At 51.3% G+C, this 16,021-nt stretch overlaps 1 protein-coding gene across 1 annotated transcript in view; it reads left to right on the plus strand.

The window, feature by feature from the left end:
• The first annotated feature begins 13,646 nt into the window (after nucleotides 1-13,646).
• Nucleotides 13,647-16,021, plus strand: part of Plxnc1 (plexin C1) — a 148,398-nt gene continuing 146,023 nt past the window's right edge. The window contains exon 1 of the mRNA XM_041673541.1: nucleotides 13,647-14,726. Within this exon, the coding sequence (XP_041529475.1) occupies nucleotides 13,665-14,726 (1,062 nt within the window). The 5' untranslated portion in view covers nucleotides 13,647-13,664. The remainder of the gene's footprint in view (nucleotides 14,727-16,021) is intronic.

A 16,021-nucleotide genomic window follows, 5' to 3' on the forward strand; every position in this document is an offset into this window, starting at 1 on the left:
GACACAAAGTTGATATGTCAAAGGAGACCGCCTGCTTTTTAGAAGCCAAGATCTGTTTCCTCTACCCGCCCCGCCCCCACACACCGCCACGTAGTACCCTGCCTTCCGCAAGGCTATAACCAACAAGTGAGTCTGGAGTGAAATCACAGACGCCATACACGACAGGCCGGGGGTACTTGTCAAAACAAACAAACCAACCAACAAAAAAGAACACGACAAAGACCAACACTCAACTCTAATTTGGACAATATACAAAAGCATTTTTTTTTTTCAGCGCTTGGCCACCACGAACACAGATATTAATAGATTATCCTAAAAGGAGCCAATTTTTTCAGGTTTTGGATGAAGGCATCATATCAGTTTGGACCGAAATAGTTCCAGATGAGGATGACATTTGAGGCGCGTCTTGCAGAAACGGAGCGGCGGTAAGGTACAGAGCCTTGGTCCTACTGCTGCTGGGTTCTGGGGCTCACTGTAATTTCATGCTGCATTTGGAAGGCTGCAGGGGAGACACCTTAATTACTACGCATGCCAGATAGAAAGAGAAGGGCAAATCAAACCTTATTAATCGGCGACATGCTTCCAGCTTTCAGGAACAGATGCTAAGGGGGAGTGAAACCTTGTAAGCCCCGGGTACCTACCAACACCCCCTCAGGTAACTAGCAATTGTTTTCCCTAACAGGTACCTTTTCTGTCCACTAGGGGGAGCCCTAGGGTACACCAAGCTGTGGCTTTTCTATGCCTAATGTACAACCCCTATGTCTATGAAAACTGTCCGAAATCAGCCACCCCGTAGTGGTCCAAAATATAATCAGATGTCATATTTTTCAAAACAGAGTATATCATTCAATGCATGTTAAGAAAATGCATCACTTAAATTCTCGGCGGACTCAGCAAAAGTTTCTCATGTAAACAAGTTTCTAAGAGAAAAATAAAAGGAGGGTAATTCTTTGTCAGAATCTTTGCTTATTGAAAAACAGAAAAATGCCGAATCTGTGCCCTTTCCATTTTAAAGAGCTTAATTTTAAATACCTGTTAGATACTAATATGATCTTTATGCTCAGCGGAGTTCTTAAAGCATTATTGGCATTCGGTTGATAATTATTATAATTATTATAAGCTTGTCTAACATAATTACAGTATAAGACTCTTCCCTTTTCAACACAAAGCCATTTTCAAACAAAGTTTGAGAGGTGATGTAAATTAACAAATAGCCCAGACTCAATGCTAGTCTTGCATTTGGCGGCTGCCCTTGCATCTTGTCAATACTGCGATTTTTGTGGCAGGGTATAGCGTTTTTCCTTTTATAGCCTCTGTCTCCGTGGAGAATGTCAGCGCATGAATGGTAAATATGTATTGTGCATATGCCAAGTCGATGTGTTTGGAGCCGTGGGTTCCTCAAAGGTTGACACCCACCCCTGCAGTTTCCTGTCTTTGCAGAAACATCCAGACAATGTCTACTCAACGCTGACCCTGTATCGTGCCCCGTAAACTGCAGAGGATGGAACGTTGCTCTTGGCTATTCCCTTAATCCCTATCACATGCCTGGCCTCAGCAGAGCCCAGGGAGTTTCTTGCTAAGGATATAAGTGAGTAAATGAAGGCTTTGAGACAGCCAAGTGTGGGGACCACAAAGGTCTTTTTGTCCACAGATCGCTAGGGAAACCAGGCATGGCCCTCCATGGAGGAGATGAAACACCTGTTCACCTGTTTCCCCACCCAGAAAGCTCGCAGTGGATACTGCTAGTGACCTGGTGACATTTTTGCTACCTCACCCACCCTTTGCTGCAGAGGTAGACTTCACCCAAACCCCCAAGAATTTTTACCCCAGATTCTCCCGCCCTAGCTCCCAGTTAATAAAATTCTTCCTCAGGGCAGATGTCACAGCTACTTTATAGCCTGCTGGCCTCTGCTATCTCGGGTAGGGGCCACAGGAGACTCTAGGCCTTTTAGCTATGGAACCCACCCTTGTAGCCGCCTCTCCTCTGTAAAGGAGTTTCCAAGCATTCACACCTTCAGCTTTGTTGTGCACCTGGAACTGGAATGATTGTTGCCTAGAAACCTGGAAGGGGAATGATTGTTGCCTAGAGACTTTCCCCCAAACTGGTCTGTGTTTTAAATGGGCTGACAATGAACCACCCGGCGTCCTCCTCCTCAAGTCCGATCCGGGTTGATGAAGTCCATCTGAACCGAGTTTTCCATCTCTTCTCTTCACGGATCACTGCCTGCATTGACACCTGCAGGGTCCCCCCCTCCTGAAAGGAACTGTATGGAGAAGGTGCGGTGCCATCCCTGGTCTCAGAAGAATAGCAGTGATAAGAACGAGCACTTGGTCTATGCTTTTGTCTGCCTATCCATCGGTTCATCCATCCAACCATCCATCCACCCATCTATCCATCCATTCTCCACAGCCTTACGCCTACTAAATGTCTATTCTCTCACTGAACTATATCCCAAGCTCTACTGTCATTTTTTAAAGGAGTTGAGTCCACCCGAGAATTTTTTTAAATATAATCTAAAGAAAGACACACATAAAAAAAAAGTGGTAGATGAATAGGAGTTTGCAAAGTAAGGGATAAGGGTGGGTATTTTAGGTAAAATTGCTGAAAATATAAAAATGTAGAGGCAGGAAAGGACCCAGTTTGCTTAAGAGACATGGCCAACCCTGCTGAAAATAGACAGCCCCAGTCACATCCCTCGCTCTGACCCAAGACCCCTTAAACTGGGTATGGAAGTGCCCAAATAAATACTTGGTTTTTGGAGCAATAACAAGAATAAGAGCCAAATGGCAAGCCTGATCTAAGTGCTGGGTAAGAAACTGGGGAAGCTGAGATGGAGCTGCTTATGGGTCCAGTGTAGACGGGCTCTTGGACTCTACCTGCTGAAGCCATGGGAGCGCCCTGGCCCTTCTGCCATGGGTTGGCTTGTTAATCTACACAGTCTCTTTCATAGCAAGGCAACCAGGGAAGAGTTGGCTTTGGAGTCAAGACTATTTGCTTAATGCCAATTGTCTTGGCGCCCCTCTTCCGTGCCTGATGCTAAGTTTATCCCTTCCAAAGGCATGTGTGCCATCACCTCTGGGTTCTCTGGAGACCAAGGAATGTGTTTTTTATCAACTAGGTTTTGCGTCTTTGACTTTGGTTAGGCTGAACCACATAGAGCTAGTGACGGTCTTGAACCCATTTCTACTCTTCCTCAAACGACCTTGTGATCCTAATAGTATTATTGATGACAGGGTCTCTCTCTAGAGGCTGAAGTATGGCTGCAGTGATGAGACTTTGTCCCTGTTCTATGACAAAACTTTTCCCGAGGAGATGCTACACACATCCACTCACCCCAGAGAGGCAGCTCATGACAGACCCAAGAACAGACCCCGCCAAAGCCCGACTCGGTGAACCAATGAGATTAATTGGGATTACTCACAGGAGCAGAAATGACTCAAAGACAGCTGTGTCACCCAAACCCACCCCAGCAAGGGTGACAGCTCACAAAGAAGGGAACCCGGAGTGCACTGAACAGCCTGCAGGCGGCTCAGCAGGAAAGCATCCTTTCCGGGTGCCTCCATTGGTCTAAACCCCTTCCATAGTTTGACTGGTTTCTGCCTCTTCTAGGCAGCTGGTCTGGTCTCATAATCTTCTTTGCAACTTGTCTCTGATTATCTGAGGGGTGCTCTGAGCTTTAATTGCTTTCTTTGGCAGGGAGGGGCCTAGTGAATCTGATCAGCTCCAGGGACTTCCTGAAGCTCTTGGGAGTTGTTTACCTTCCCAGTGAAGGAGTGTCCCTGCAGGATGGTATGTTTCAGTCTCAGAGGAAACTGGCGTGCAGCTGTCCCCCAAAAGAGAACTCATCCCATATGAAGGTATAAAGGACAGACTCAGGATGCCCAGAGAAACCAGCCCTGCCTACAGCACAACCGTAGACTTCCAGCCTCAGAGCTAGGAAGATAAAGATTGTGTTTGTTTTATACCAGCCAGTCTAGGGGGCTCAGCTATGGAAACTGTAGGAAACTAATATAGTGTGCTGACATAGCATTGGGGTCTCAGAGCCAAATAATAGTAGCAATGTCACTATTTACCAATTAGATTCTGTGAGCCAGGCATTGTGTTGAATGCATCTCCCCCACACACTATCTCATTCAGTATTTCTGAAACCCCCATAAGGTGTGACGTTTGTTCCAATCTACCATGAGGATGCTGAGGCTCAGAGAGCCCAAGGCTACCTCACATAGGACGTGGACATGCCCTGACTAGGGACATTGTATCCTGTTACAAAATGGCATCTCTTCCTTAGGATACCAGCAGCCCCTCTGTCAGAAGGCAGGGACTAGTGAGCGGGGGTTAGTTGGCTTTCAGTCCCACTTGCTTCCTTGGGCAAGCCTCCATCTTACCACAGCCTCCTCTGTGGTCCAAGAACTTGATCATTATAGTGGACCAGCTGGGGGTTGGGGTAGCTGGGAGGGCACTGAGAGGTAGGAGGATGTGGGCACATAGGGATCGTGAGTGCTGGGGTGCGGTCCCTACCTACACAGAGTGGAGGATGAGGCATGGGGGCTCCTCATAGTCTCCGGGAGAACCACAAGGCCTTCCTTCAGCCCTGTTCTGCTCCCTGGCCCCAGCACACGCCAACACCGCCAGCCTTTCTGCCAACAAGAAATCTAGTTTGCAGGATCACACGCCAAGGTGACCCCACTGTCCCTTTAACACCCTCCTAGTCATCCCTATCACTACCGCCAAACCAAAGAGCCTAAGAAAGGCCTCTCCGGCTATTTTATTTGACTCCAAATTTGTGCCTGTGCCTTTCCTCACAATTAAAACTCCATTTCACTATAAAATCTGCAGCTTTCGTGATGTGCAAAAGGGACCTTTGACACCGTAAATATTTAATTGCCATTGAGACGTCCTATAAATGAGGAAATGAGTGTTTCAGATTGGTTGGCTCTGAGAGGCGAAGTCAGAAGCCTTGGAGGGGGGGGGGTACCTTCTAAAATGGGCCATCTTTAGAACTTAAGGTGGCTCACATTCCTACCACCCGAAAGTGGCTGGAGCAGTGAAGGAAGCCAGAGTCTCCAATTTATCTCTTTAAATATTAGTTGGGGTGGGTTAAGACGGGGCCTGGAGGTGACGGAGTATGGAGATCGCTTCCTGATTCTGTTTTGGTGACAATGAGCAGACATGAAATTTCTAGGCTATGTCGGGGCGGCTGCTGGAGCTCAGACTTGGTGGAATGTCTAAAGAGGAAAAAAGCTGTCTGTTCGGTTCTGTGTCTTGTTTGAAAATATACTTCAAACATTCAACAGGGTTCCAGAGATCATAACTGCCCCTGTGCCCCCACCACCTCCTGAGCCCTTGGCCCCTGGGTAGCCCCGCTTTACTTTTAAAGCATTTTAGTTTTATGTTTTAACTGGAGAAAAAAATAATAATCTTGCCCAGTAGGGTTTCCATTTGTTTCTATCAATGGGCTGAATTTAGTTTAGGAAAGTCTGTGCACAGGGAATGAAATGTACCTTTTGCCTTCCCCTCACTTGCCAGATCTGGAGGCACCAACCATTTGGAAATAAAGGAGATGTATTCTGCCTAGTCTCTCATGCTGGCCACAACAGACAAACCAAATGTCACAGCTGAAGATCTCTTCTGGATCCTCCTTTGAAGTAGGTTGAGTTGCTAGTTACATTCTGGCAGGAAGGAAGTGACCCAAACAGAAGCATCAAAAAAGGGGGTGATGGTTGAGGTATGGGCAGGGGTGGGTGGAGGGGGGACACACTGAGGCCAGCATCAGCAGGAGAGAGTGCACGCCACAGGTCCAAGGAGTGAGGGGTTCTGAGGAAACCAGGGCAGCCTATGGCTGCAGTTAGGGGAGGACATGGTCACAACTAGCACACAGATTGGTGGGGAGGGAGCTGGAGGACTAAGTATCTGAGCTTCATCCTAGCTCTCCACGCCTGGATCTCCCACAGAACCTCCCATTGGCTAAATCCAGTCGGAAGCCAAAAGACGGTCTCATCTGTAGATGCAGACTTCTGGTATAGAGCAGGATGGGAAAAATCAAGGACGACAGGGAGAACTGTGCAGCAAAGATGGGCAAGGAGAAGTAGGAAGAAGGACTAGAGAAGGGGAGGAAGAGATGGGGCTCTAGGGAGGTACCCTGACCTGCAAACTCAAGGCGCTTTGTATAGTAAACAAGCACCTGGTTTGGCGGTGGTGGTTTTATAGTCAGATCTCTGCAAATGATTTTTTTTAATTTATTTATTTATTAAGGATTTCTGCCTCCTCCCCCCACCGCCTCCAATTTCCCTCCCCCTCCCCCAATCAAGTCCCCCTCCCTCATCAGCTCGAAGAGCATTCAGGGTTCCCTGACCTGTGGGAAGTCCAAGGACCACCCACCTCCATCCAGGTCTAGTAATCTGCAAATGATTTTTAAAAAGCCAAAAAGGAGCCAGGCATGGAGACATGTGACTGCCACCCTGTAGTGATATTTCATTTGTATTTTAATAAATAAAGCTTGCATGAAGATCAGAGAGTAAAACAGCTGCCCTAGTCAGTCTTACAGACCAGGCAGTGGTGACACACACCTTTAATCCCAGTAGCCACGCTAGTTTGCCATAGAAACCCGTTGGTAGTGGTGCACACCTTTAATCCCGGCACTAGAGGGGAATATAAAATGGGAGGAGACAGCTCTCAGACACAGCCTCATTCTGAGATTCCTGGAGGCAGGATCGCCATTTCGGATTGAGGTAGAGATAGCCAGTATTTTTGCTGTGTTGCTTGTCTGAGCTTCAGGTTGAACCTGAATATCTGTCTCTGGGTTTCTATTAATCATGGTACACCATCCTAACACGAGAGAGGTTAAGGCAGAAGGATTTATAGTTCAAGGCTAGCCTAGGCTATATAGCAAGATGCTCTCTTAAAAAAGGCTGGCCAGAGAAAAGAGTGCTGTTCTTGCAGAAGATCAAGGTTTAGCTCCCAGAATCTACACTGTGGTTCACAACTGTCTGTTACTCTATTCCTCATCCAACAGATCCAGTGCCCTCTTCCCGCTTCTCCAGGCACTAGGTACACATCCTGCACACATATATACACATAGATAACATACAAGAAAAAAAATCTTTCTATGGAAAGGACTGTGAGAGGTCTCAGTCAGAAAAGTGCTATACAAGCATGGGGAACTGAGGTTTGGATCTCCAGCACCCATGTAAATACTGGGTATGATGTTGTATGTTAAATAACCCCTGGGCAAATGGGGTGGATCCCTGAGGCTTACTGGTCAACCTGTCTAACTGGATCAGTGAGCTTCAGGTTCTGTGAGCGATCATGTCTCAAAAGATAAAGTGGAAAGCCACCGAGGAAGGTCGACCTCTGACCTTCTTCATATGCAGGCACACACATGCGCACACACATTGAAAATGACCAAAGGGAGCAGAAGGGCAAGAAAATGTTCCGTCTTTACTTGTGGGATTCTGGGAATGAGGCCGTTTGCGTCAGGGATGCCTGTAGAGCCACTGTGTCCCCAGTGCCTTCCCAGAGTGGATAAGGACCAGGAGTGATCCCCCCTCTTCCCCAAGACCTCACACCCAGCCACCCGATAGCCACTGCCCATGCTCAAAACTCATTCCGATTGCTCCCTCCCAGGCTTGGTAGCAACATTTTCTCGGGAGGGCAGGGGCAGCCAAATAAGCGGCGTGAGTTTTGCAGACAGCGCCAGCCTGCTCGCCACGAAGTCCGGCAACTTCATTGTCAGCTCTGAGCATCTCCAGAATCTCGAGGAAGCGGAAGTACAAGTGACTGTGGAGTTATCTGCCTGTTAATCTTATCATCGGCTATTCATTTTAAGAGTCTGAGTTATTATTAATATGGAGGCCTCCGTGGTGGCAGCTCTTCTCTTTGAATGAGCTTTGCCAAGCTGCCAGTTCTCCAGGGACTCGGGGCCCAGGATTATACTAACAGTGAGTCTCTAAAATGTCATGGCTAAGCAGAGGCAGGGAAGGATGGCTCGCTCTTTTTCTCTCTTTCTCTTTTCTCCAAGACAGGGTTTCTCTTTGTAACAGCCCTGGCTGACCTGGAACCCACCCTGTAGACCTAGGCTGGCTGCAAACTCACAGAAATCCGCCTGCCTCTACCTCCTGAGTGCTGGGATTAAAGGTGTGAGTCACCACCGCCGGGCAATAAGATGATTTTTTTAAAAAGAAGGATTAATATTTTGTGTCTACCCCCAATAACCTTTCAGTGCTTCATTTCAAAGGAACTATAAGAAAAAAATACAAATAAGGATATACACAAATTTTCAAAAAAAAAAAAATTCTAAGAAGGGTTTAATTTTAAGAGACAGCCCAAGTCACAGAAGTGTCCCAAACCGGAAGATGTAACTAGCTGATGACTTTGCCTCCTTCCTGCAGATCTAGGGAACTGCAAGGCTGCTGATGACTTAGCTCTGTTTAGCTGTGAATCAGGAATGGCGTTGGGTTCTTCACTGTGGATAGGTTTGAGCACTTGAAGACATGCCGTGAGGCTGCGTGCGTGGCCCAGTTTGCTGTCTATCGTTGCGATAAACACCAAGACCCACAGTGACGTGGGGAGGAAATGGCTTATTTCATCATACAGCTTATAGGCCATCATAAAGAGAAGTCAGGTCAGGAACTGAGGCAGAGACTGCAGAGGAACACTGCCTACTGGACCGCTCCCCCCGGGCATGCTCGTACAATTCAGGACCCTTTGCCCAAGGGTGGTACCACCCACAGCGGGCTGGCCCTTTCTGCATCCGTCATTCATCAGGAAGATGCCCTGCAGATTTGCCTACCAGCCAATCAGATGGCAGCGATTTCTGAATTGAAATCTCATCCTCCCAGGTGAATCTAGTTTGTGTCAAGTTGACAAAGACTTAACCAGCATAGCATGCCACTTCAGCAAATAGATTCCGAGTACCAGGCTGATGTCTCGGGCTTCGTAGCCTTGGACTAAGATTTGGCGTTTTCCGTTCTTTCCATAGACCCTTATAGTGGTGAAGGCCCCTGTATTCTATAGCTTAAAGAAGGTCATTGTTGGAACTCTAAGATTAGTGTGGTTCTGAATGCCCCATTCTGTTCTTTCGTCTCTAATTGTCACTCTGCTGGGAAGTGGCATGCACCTCTGCTAAGCCATGGCGTAAGGACAACAACTGGAATGTTGGGGTGAGCTCACATTGCATCACGACACCCAGTCTTTTTCCAGGAACCACCAGCTGAGTACTATCACCAAGCATGGAAGTCTACTCTCCATCCACCCAAGGCCGTATTGAGTGACAGACAGGACCAGGCCCTGGCCTCCCTCCCTCACTCACATCTTGAGAACTTGGTGTAAGGCTTGAGCACATTGGCAAGCTACCCTCGACCAATGGCCTTCCTTCGTGAGGGAAGCATGTAGCACTGAGAAGCATGTAGCACTGAAGATTCTAGAATACAGGCAAGCTACCCTTGACCAATGATCTTCTCTCCTGAGGGAAGGTAGCTGTCTTTGGAGCATGTAGCATTGAGAAGGATGTGAACAATGCTGAGGTAGGAAGGGCATACCCACCTGGTCACACAGATCAGTCATCTAGGCATCCATGCAGCGACAGGTGTCACAGGCAGACCCCCTCAGCCACATCTTAGGGCGCCGTACTTGACAGACGCTTCACAGCGGCTGAACTTTGTCCCACCCGCCTCTCGGCATCAACCCAAACTATAAAGCAGCACTTCCTCTACTGTACTGCTCAACTATCTGATCATCAGGAGGCCAGGGAGGAAGCTAGTTTGTTTCATTTTCCTGCCAGTCAGCCAAAGGGGTCAGGAACTCTGATAATGTCTTCAGCACGAAGACCGCATCGATACGGAGGCGGAGGTGTGGAGACAATGTGGCTGGTCTGAAATCCAAGCAGGGCAACGTGGCTCAGATCCCATCCAGGGTGTTGTAGCTACGTCGATAGGTGTGTAAAGAATCTGTTGATCACCAGAACTAAGATTCTCGGCTGCTTCCAGCTCCCATCAACCCAGAGTTTGTTTTGTAAAGGGTAAGAAAAAAGTGAAGTATGAACGTGGATGATAGCCATCTTGTGACTGTGACCAATTGCCTAGTGAACAGCTCTTAAGGTCTCGAGTCTCAGCAGGAAACCGCACAATCTATACCGCCCTGTCCAGCAGAAATGAGTCTGATTGTAGATGGCTTGGTTAACCCAGATTGCCTTCCGTGCCTGAGGGAATGGATATTTTCTCATTATGAAGACTTTTCCAGCCAGAGAGAGCTGTGTGTACAACTGCTCAGAACCCGTCTGAACTGCCCGTTTCCGTGGTAGCGGGTCTGTCTGGAGGATGGATCTTATCTGTACCACCTTCTTTTGTTTGGGTTTCAGCCATTCGTGCTACAAGAAGTTCCGAAATAGACCATAGGGACACCCAACAAGATGGACTGGGCATGGTGGAGAGAAGGAAGCTTTGTCACGAATGGGCTGCACACCCTTGGGCCAGATGGGTGTGTCTAAGAGAAAACCATCCAAGAGAAACAGACCCCGTGCCTAAATGTTTACTTAGGTTGTTCATATTTCCCACACTTTTCACATGTGAGTGTATGTCCTGAAGGTGGAGCTTTAGTATAGGAGAAAATTGGGAAGGGGCAAAGGCATTTGCTCAAAATGGGGCAGGATCAGCAAAGAACGTTGCTCCCAGGCTTCCTGACCGCCTGTAATTTTTTTTTTCCATGCCAAAAAGTTAGCATGGATTCTGGTTTCTCCCACCCTAGGAGTCTGCATACAATTAAACAGGAGGAAAAGGGGAACCTGCTTGCAGGAGCAGGGCTTATGGTCTCAGCAAAATAAAAAGACACAGGAACCATTAGAGCTACTTCTACTCCTTGCTGGTAATTTCTGTAAGATGTTTCTTTTTCAACACTGCAGCGGCAAAGAACTGAGCAGTGATCAAAATGCCACACTGTAGAGTGTGTCTAATCCAAATGGCTTCCAAGATGGTCTGCAGCTGATTGTAGCAACTCTACAGGATTTAGGGTAATAACTCGGTTACCAGTGAAGTAAAACTATCTCCGAAATGGAATCGAATTTGGCTTCTCAGCACACATCACGGCCACCGTCCCTTGTGAAGCCACGAGAACCGCCATGTTGATCACTCACAGCAAAACTGGAGGGAGACTGATCCTTAGCCCCCCCCCCCCGTGCCGATGGGGAGGGAGGGACCAGTGTCCTTTGGGAGAGGGTTATTTTTTTCTGATATCAGCAATGCAAAAAAAAAATCTCTGAAATATTCCAGGTGATGGAGAATGGGGGTAGATGGCCTGATTTCCCCCCCCCCAATAGCAGTCAAACCATCTGATTTGCTCTGCTGAAGAGGTTCATATGAGCATCAACCTAGCCCCACATTCCTCCCTTCCCCCTTTTCTTTCCTCCACTTCCTGTCATTACAGAAGGGTCGACCTCCGACTGGCATCTAAGAGCACTAGCAACTGCCCACGCATTGCCAGGCAAGAATAAGGATAGCCGTTCCCTGAAGAGGAGCTTACACAAGGAAAGATGACCACTGACCCCAGTTTTTCAAAACTGCTGCTGAAGGGATGGTGTGTGTGTGTGTGTGTGTGTGTGTGTGTGTGTGTACAGGGGAAATGGAAGCCAAGGCCTGGGTCAAGGCCACTAAGCTCCATCCACCCCAATACAGTTCCATCAGCTGTGCATCTATGTTAGGTTCCCAAGCTTCCAGCCCACTTCATTTCTCCTCTCTTTTGCCTTTTTCCCAGCTCCTCTCTCAACCCTGGGAGAGAGCCTGCAGCAGCGCCTGTGAGAAGTGTCAACCATGCAGCAGGTGCCTGGCGCTGCAAATTTGGCCTCTGAGGAGATTTGGCCTCACCCAGCCATCCCACCCACTACAAAAACAACAAAACAAAATCTGATTTCATCCAGAGCTGGGCTGACTTGGAGGAAAGACCACAGTGACCAGCTGTGGTCCACGATGTGGGAAAGATCTGGGAAGGAATGTAGATCATTCCCCCAAGGTCCTTTAGCCTCTTCTCCATCTTGCCAACTGGGGAGCCCTCTTCTGAGGGCCTGTTGAGCGGAGCACAGTGATTTTCTGTTCCAGAAATTCTTGGTGGCTTTAGGTGACAACCCAGCTAACAGTTGCTCCCTGGATGAAGTAGTGAGACCTCAGAGGCTCTCAAAGGAAAGAAGTGGGACATGGTGGCAGAGGGAGAACCTCTGGGAGCGTGAGAGTACCAGGCTCTGGGATGGGAGCAATGACTGAGCACAGTGTAGTTTTGCTTCAATGATCTCTGGGGAGTGTTTTAATGGCCACAGGTGGCACGGCCTAGCAGGACGCTTGTAAGAGGCTCCAGGGTGAGGGGTGGATTCGAACCTCAGCCGTGTCATTTGCCAACAGCTGTACCCTGGTGGATCCCACAGCGTCTCCAAGACCTTTCTTGAAAACTGGGTAAGAATGGTAACAGTCACTAATTAATACTTGTTTTGAGTATTAAGTGACTAGAAATCGGCACGTTGCATTTAGAACTACGCCCAGAATGTAGCAAATACTCAATAAATGTTAGCTATTATCATTAGGGTTAGATAGTGAGCAGAACTTTCTAAGTGCTAGGTCTGAGAGCCTGGGAGTCCGTTGCCAAGGGAGACTAGGGAGCCTTTTCAAATAGGAGAGCTCTGGCCTGAGGGATTGTCCACAACGAGCCTGTGGCGCCTTTCTCCCACCACGCTCTGACCCGGGGAAACCCACCCCCTGTCACAGGGGCGTCTTGGTCCCCCCCCCCACACACACACACCGCCCCGCTCCCCTTCTCTTGGCCGCAGCTCCCCGGCTCATCTCTGGGGCCTCCCTCCCTCCCTCCGCTCCACACCTGTCAGCCGCCCTCGCAGCCTCCCAAGGGCTCGAGCCCTGGGCCTCTGCAGCAACCCCTTCGACCCCGTGTCCGGGCTCCGCGCGCTTCTCTGTTTGCCCGCGGCTGTTCTCGTAAACAAAACCCGGGCGTTGGAGCAGCCCCGCGGGCTGGCGAGCGCGGGAGCCAGCTCGGTGCGCGGTTACCGCGCTGGGGGAACCCGGGGCGAGCTAGGGCTATGGTGGCAGCCGCGGCGGCCGCGGCAGGCGGCTCAGCTTTGTTATGAATAGATGAAAGAGGCCACCTACACAGTAACCCAAATTACGAGACCTCCCTCCTCCCGATCTCACCGAATCAAGAGGGGAGGGGAGATGGGCGTGGAGGGAGGGCGGGCGAGAGGCGGAGGGCGGAGGAGGAAGAGGATGAGGAAGGGGCCAGTTGCATCCCACTTTCACAATGGGAAAGTGAAACGCACAAGCGCACCCAACCTCTCCAGCCCTCCCCGCCGCCTTGCTCCCCTCCGCCCGTCCCCTCCCTTCCCCTCCGCGCCTCCCCGCGAGCGCCCGCGCCGCACAGAGGAACTCTCCGGCGAAGGCGGGCGAGGAGGAAGCGGCTCCGGAGCGCGCAGGGCTTGCCGCCGCGGCACAGGCTGCCGGAGCGAGCCCGCCGCGCGTCGTCCTCCCTGCACTCCTTCCCGGCCGAGCCGCGGGGATGGGGCGGCCGCGGGAGCCCGAGCGCGCGCAGGAGCCGCCGCCGCCGCCCGCGTCTCCGTCGCCGCGCGCCTAAGCCGCCTGAACCGCCGCGCGCCCTGCCCGGGGGCGGCCCCCCTAGCCCCATGGAGGTCTCCCGGAGGAAGGCGCCACCGCGCCCCCCGTGCCCCGCCGCACCGCTGCCCCTGATCGCCTATCTGCTGGTGCTGGCGGCGCCCGCCCGGGGCGCGGACGAGCCGGTGTGGCGATCCGAGCAAGCCATCGGAGCCATCGCGGCGAGCCGGGCGGACGGCGTGTTCGTGGCGAGCGGCAGCTGCCTGGACCAGCTGGACTACAGCCTGAAGCATAGGCTCTCCCGCCTGTACCGGGACCAAGCGGGCAACTGCACCGAGCCCGTCTCGTTGGCTCCCCCCGCGCGGCCCCGGCCCGGGAGCAGCTTCAGCAAGCTACTGCTGCCCTACCGCGAGGGGGCGACCGGCCTCGAGGGGCTGCTGCTCACCGGCTGGACCTTCGACCGGGGCGCCTGCGAGGTGCGGCCCCTGGGCAACCTGAGCCGCAACTCCCTGCGCAATGCTACCGAGGTGGTGTCGTGTCACCCGCAGGGCTCGACGGCCGGCGTGGTGTACCGCGCAGGCGGCACTGATCGCTGGTACCTGGCGGTAGCCGCCACCTATGTATTGCCGGAGCCGGAGACCGCGAACCGCTGCAACCCGGCGGCATCTGATCGAGACACTGCCATCGCGCTCAAGAACACGGAGGAGCGCAGTCTGACTACGCAGGAGCTGGGCAGCCTGAAACTGCGCGGTGGTGCGGGCAGCCTGCACTTCGTGGATGCCTTTCTCTGGAACGGCAGCGTTTACTTCCCCTACTATCCCTACAACTACACGAGTGGAGCTGCCACCGGCTGGCCCAGCATGGCGCGCATCGCGCAGAGCACCGAGGTGCTGTTCCAGGGCCAGGCGGCCCTTGACTGCAGCCACGGCCACCCCGACGGCCGCCGCCTGCTACTTTCCTCCAGCCTGGTGGAGGCCATGGACGTCTGGGCCGGCGTGTTTAGCGCGGCCACTGGAGAGGGCCAGGAGAGGCGCTCCCCCACCACCACGGCTCTCTGCCTCTTCAGGATGAGTGAGATCCAGGCGCGCGCCAGGAGCTGCAGCTGGGACTTTCAGGCGACCGAGCACAACTGCGTAAGTCCTGTCCCTGGGGCCCAGGAGGAGACTTGGGTCACATTTACCAAGTGTCAGGTTCACAGGGCCAGCGGGCACTCCGAGACTGCAGGCTTCTCTAAAGCGCAGTCTGAGGTCCCCAAAGAGAAAGTGTAAAAAGGGCGGCTGGGTAGGGGGAGGATTGGAGGGAGGTTCAAAACTCTAGTGGCTGCCTCTCGTTCCTTTTAGTCCAAAAGCGGGTGCTTGTTTGGGACAGAGCTTCCCCACGCCACTTCCAGACCAGAGTCTCAGTAGGCATGTGGACTTGACCTATTGGGTCAACAACCGTTACTGATGTCCTCACAGAAAACCGATCAAACCTAAGGACTCGCTGCCACACCCCGGCCTTTGTAAAGCTGCCCCCCCCCACCTCTGGCTGCAACCCACATCACTGTGGTCGTGGAGTTGTGGCCTGCTCCACGCTGGTAAATAATGCTACGGTGTAAAAGCCACTCGCAGACCGACCAGCATGACCCAGTGCGAGGGGGCGGGGCTGTGGCTGGCCAAGGGTGGCTGTGGTCTCAACCTGGCGGAGAGAACCCGAGGAGGCGAGAGGCAGCTTGCGGATACAAAGCCTCGCCCTGAAGAGAAGAGCCTGGGGAGGTGGAAAGTGTCGGGGTGCTCCAGGCAGTTTCTGGGCTGCAGATTCCCAGACTAGATTGCGGGGCTCACTGGCACCACCCTTGGGTTGTGCTTGAAGCAGGCAAAAGACACAGCTTTCCCAAGAGCTCATAGGGCAGCCACAGCTTGAAATCTTGAGATTGACAGTTCTTTGACTGGAAAAAAAAAAGCGACAGTTCAAGAGGGTCTAGTTGATGGGGATTAAGGAGGCTTTGTACACTTCTGCCGAGGCCCTTGCCCTCCCAAGGCTGCTGGCAAGGAACTCTGCATATGGCTCCAGCGAGGGAAGCCTGCCGAGAGCCTCCTTAATCACTAGACAGAATTCAAGGAGCAGAAATTGAGGGCTACAGGTGTTGCCATTGTTATGCTATAAAATGAATCAGAGGAGGAAGGGAGAGAAGTCTTCGCGTAGAGAACTGTTGCATGTACCTTTATTGTGTACTAAGGCGCCTGCAACGTTGACTCTGGAGCATATTAGCGTTCGGGCAGAAAGACACTCCCCTCCAGCCCTTTCTCTGCCAAGCACACCTTACCAAATGTTAATCTCATTAATTCCAGGAGGAAAAAAGCTTCCAGTCACTTGCTTCTTCTATGTTGGGGCAAGCACATGTCATCTTTATTTCACTACTAGTCTAATTTTAACAAATACATAAAGA

This window comes from Microtus oregoni, unplaced genomic scaffold (genome assembly GCF_018167655.1).
Source record: "Microtus oregoni isolate MIOR12 unplaced genomic scaffold, Mior012 000001F_ref0000356, whole genome shotgun sequence".
Taxonomy (NCBI): Eukaryota; Metazoa; Chordata; class Mammalia; order Rodentia; family Cricetidae; genus Microtus; species Microtus oregoni.